At 49.6% G+C, this 5,000-nt stretch overlaps 1 protein-coding gene across 4 annotated transcripts in view; it reads right to left on the bottom strand.

Annotated features, from left to right (window-relative positions):
- lama5 (laminin, alpha 5) overlaps nt 1–5,000 on the bottom strand; it is a 219,849-nt gene that overhangs the window by 79,920 nt on the left and 134,929 nt on the right. For all 4 annotated transcript variants that reach the window (XM_061925868.1, XM_061925885.1, XM_061925877.1 and 1 more), the window contains exons 41-44: nt 3,519–3,749; nt 3,344–3,457; nt 298–422; nt 1–41 (exon numbers count right to left, since the gene is read on the bottom strand). The exon at nt 1–41 is cut by the window's left edge and continues 40 nt beyond it. In XM_061925868.1, coding sequence (XP_061781852.1) covers nt 1–41; nt 298–422; nt 3,344–3,457; nt 3,519–3,749 — 511 coding nt within the window. The remainder of the gene's footprint in view (nt 42–297; nt 423–3,343; nt 3,458–3,518; nt 3,750–5,000) is intronic.

Raw genomic sequence — 5,000 nt, 5'->3', positions numbered from 1 at the left:
ACTGCAGGCGCTCATTCTTCTGCACGCACCCGTCTGCAAAACTGTGGCACAATGAAGGAAGGGGGCGGGGTTAGCAGCAGGTGGAAGAGGCAAGGTTAGTAGCAGGTGGAAGAGGCGGGGTTAGCAGCAGGTGGAAGAGGCAAGGTTAGTAGCAGGTGGAAGAGGCGGGGTTAGCAGCAGGTGGAAGAGGCGGGGTTAGCAGCAGGTGGAAGAGGCGGGGTTAGCAGCAGGTGGAAGAGGCGGGGTTAGCAGCAGGTGGAAGAGGCGGGGCGAAGAGAAGATGAAGGAAGTACGGACTTGTTGGAAGGGACTCTGAGTGGACAAGGACAGCTGGAACACGCCTGGCCGTCCACGCTGTTGTTGCCTAGGAAACCACCTTGGCACTTCTCACAGTGGTCACCAGCAGTGTTGTGTTGGCAGCTCTGATGGACACACAAGTTTTACTTCCTGTCATGTGACTTTCTTTTGGCTCCTTATTGGCTTGGAGCAGGGGTGCCCTGACACACCCTCCGCCATCCACTGACACACCCTCCGCCATCCACTAACACACCATCCACCATCCACTGACACACCATCCACCATCCACTAACACACCATCCACCATCCACTGACACACCATCCACTGACACACCCTCCACCATCCACTGACACACCCTCCACCATCCACTGACACACCCTCCACCATCCACTGACACACCATCCACCATCTACTGACACACCCTCCACTATCCACTGACACACCATCCTCTGACACACCCTCCACCATCCACTGACACACCCTCCACCATCCACTGACACACCCTCAACCATCCACTGACACACCCTCCACCATCCACTGACACACCATCCACTGACACACCCTCCACCATCCACTGACACACCCTCCACCATCCACTGACACACCCTCCGCCATCCACTGACACACCCTCCACCATCCAGTGACACACCCTCCACCATCCAGTGACACACCCTCCACCATCCACTGACACACCCTCCACCATCCACTGACACACCATCCACTGACACACCCTCCACCATCCACTAACACACCATCCACTGACACACCATCCACTGACACACCCTCCACCATCCACTGACACACCCTCCCCCATCCACTGACACACCCTCCGCCATCCACTAACACACCATCCACCATCCACTGACACACCCTCCGCCATCCACTAACACACCATCCACCATCCACTAACACACCATCCACCATCCACTGACACACCATCCACTGACACACCCTCCACCATCCACTGACACACCATCCACTGACACACCCTCCGCCATCCACTGACACACCCTCCGCCATCCACTGACACACCATCCACCATCCACTAACACACCATCCACCATCCACTGACACACCATCCACTGACACACCCTCCACCATCCACTGACACACCCTCCACCATCCACTGACACACCATCCACCATCCACTAACACACCATCCACCATCCACTGACACACCATCCACTGACACACCCTCCACCATCCACTGACACACCCTCCACCATCCACTGACACACCCTCCACCATCCACTGACACACCATCCACCATCTACTGACACACCCTCCACTATCCACTGACACACCATCCTCTGACACACCCTCCACCATCCACTGACACACCCTCCACCATCCACTGACACACCCTCAACCATCCACTGACACACACTCCACCATCCACTGACACACCATCCACTGACACACCCTCCACCATCCACTGACACACCATCCACTGACACACCCTCCACCATCCACTGACACACCCTCCACCATCCACTGACACACCCTCCGCCATCCACTGACACACCCTCCACCATCCAGTGACACACCCTCCACCATCCAGTGACACACCCTCCACCATCCACTGACACACCCTCCACCATCCACTGACACACCCTCCACCATCCACTAACACACCATCCACTGACACACCATCCACTGACACACCCTCCACCATCCACTGACACACCCTCCCCCATCCACTGACACACCCTCCGCCATCCACTAACACACCATCCACCATCCACTGACACACCCTCCGCCATCCACTAACACACCATCCACCATCCACTAACACACCATCCACCATCCACTGACACACCATCCACTGACACACCCTCCACCATCCACTGACACACCCTCCACCATCCACTGACACACCCTCCGCCATCCACTGACACACCATCCACCATCCACTAACACACCATCCACCATCCACTGACACACCATCCACCATCCACTGACACACCATCCACTGACACACCCTCCACCATCCACTGACACACCCTCCACCATCCACTGACACACCCTCCACCATCCACTGACACACCCTCCCCCATCCACTGACACACCCTCCGCCATCCACTAACACACCATCCACCATCCACTAACACACCATCCACCATCCACTGACACACCATCCACTGACACACCCTCCACCATCCACTGACACACCCTCCACCATCCACTGACACACCCTCCGCCATCCACTGACACACCCTCCACCATCCACTGACACACCATCCACCATCTACTGACACACCCTCCACTATCCACTGACACACCATCCTCTGACACACCCTCCACCATCCACTGACACACCCTCCACCATCCACTGACACACCCTCAACCATCCACTGACACACACTCCACCATCCACTGACACACCATCCACTGACACACCCTCCCCCATCCACTGACACACCCTCCACCATCCAGTGACACAACCTCCACCATCCACTGACACACCCTCCCTCATCCAGTGACACACCCTCCACCATCCACTGACACCCTCCACAATCGACTCACACACCCTCCGCCATCCACTGACACACCCTCCACCATCCAGTGACACACCCTCCACCATCCACTGACACACCCTCCACTATCAACTCACACACCCTCCACCATCCACTGACACACCCTCCACCATCCACTGACACACCCTCCACCATCCACTGACACACCCTCCACCATGGACTGACACACCCTCCACTATGGACTGACACACCCTCCACCATCCACTGACACACCCTCCACCATCCACTGACACACCCTCCACTGACACACCCTCCACCATCCACTGACACACCCTCCACCATCCACTGACACACCCTCCACCATCCACTGACACACCCTCCACTATGGACTGACACACCCTCCACCATCCACTGACACACCCTCCACCATCCACTGACACACCCTCCACCATCCATGACACACCCTCCATCATGGATTCACACACCCTCCACCATGGACTGACACACCCTCCACCATGGACTGACACACCCTCCACCATGGACGTAACGTGCACCCCACCCGACTCACCACACAGACTCCAGTGCCGTGAGAACAGAGGTCAGAGTGTCCGTTACAGTTGCAGGGCAGACATTTGCCCAAGAAGAGGCCGATGGTGTCTCTGTAGTAACCCGGAGCGCATTCCTGTGGATCGAAGAAGGTGACAATCCATTCAGGACTAGAAAAGATGGCGGCCGGTCCTCACCTGGCAGGAGTCTCCCAGGTAGTTGGCGGGACACATGCAGATCTCCACGTTGTTGGCATGGCGACCGGCAGGTAAGCTTTGGGCGCCTTCCAGCACGGCACCTCGCAGCGAGGCCGAGTGTGCCGACTGAGAGTGCAGCGCTCGGATCTGGAGAGAGTCCAGGGCCACCAGGACCATCATCAGTTCTTCCCGGGACACGGAGTTCCCCGTCTGAGCGTGCCGGAAGCTTCCCTGCAAAAGCAAACGTTACTTGATGTTTGGTATGTTTATGATGTTAGGAAATATATCTCTTTTTTATTTAACATTTAAAATGTTACTTAATGTTTGGTATGTTTATGATGTTAGGAAATATACATCTCTTTTTTTATTTAACATTTAAAATATAAATAAATCACATGATAAAAAAGAATGAATATTTTTAATTTCTATGTTCGTATATTCATTTTTATTTATGATATATCTAAATGTATTTTCCTTTATTAAATGTTAAATATGTTTAAATCATTATTTAACTTTTTCATTTATTCTGAATAAATCTGTAAATATGTTATGTGGTGTTTCATTTGATGAATAATTACATACAACTGCTAAAACTTGAAGTAATATATATGTTTTTATTCATTACAATTAAACAAATACACATTAAAATGGATAATACATATATTTTTTATGTATAATTAAAAGATAATATATATTAATACAAATATTGTATTCAAAACAACTTCACCACAACATTAAATACAACAAAATTCAGTATTTTAAGTCCATAAATACAATAAATCTGTGATTTTCTCAAACTGTGGTACTCGTGGTGCGCCAAAGAATCACTTCATTAAAAGTACAGTGTTTTATTTTCCTAAATTTAAACACAGTGTTACTGTTCAAACGGTGTGTAATGTTACAGTGACTCAGAATATTAAATATACCTCTGCCTTGTTTTTAATGAATACTTAGGTCTACTACACTACTGTATTTAATGTTGTCATTATGGTGGTACTTAATGAATACTTAGGTCTACTACACTACTGTATTTAATGTTGTCATTATGGTGGTACTTAATGAATACTTAGGTCTACTACACTACTGTATTTAATGTTGTCATTATGGTGGTACTTAATGAATACTTAGGTCTACTACACTACTGTATTTAATGTTGTCATTATGGTGGTACTTAATGAATACTTAGGTCTACTACACTACTGTATTTAATGTTGTCATTATGGTGGTACTTAATGAATATTTAGGTCTACTACACTACTGTATTTAATGTTGTCATTATGGTGGTACTTAATGAATACTTAGGTCTACTACACTACTGTATTTAATGCTGTCATTATGGTGGTACTTAATGAATACTTAGGTCTACTACACTACTGTATTTAATGTTGTCATTATGGTGGTACTTAATGAATACTTAGGTCTACTACACTACTGTATTTAATGATGTCATTATGGTGGTACTTAATGAATACTTAGGTCTAC

Source organism: Nerophis lumbriciformis, linkage group LG01 (assembly GCF_033978685.3).
Source record: "Nerophis lumbriciformis linkage group LG01, RoL_Nlum_v2.1, whole genome shotgun sequence".
Lineage (NCBI taxonomy): Eukaryota > Metazoa > Chordata > Actinopteri > Syngnathiformes > Syngnathidae > Nerophis > Nerophis lumbriciformis.
Note: the sequence above shows the minus strand (reverse complement) of the source record. Positions and strands in the feature narration are given on the sequence as shown.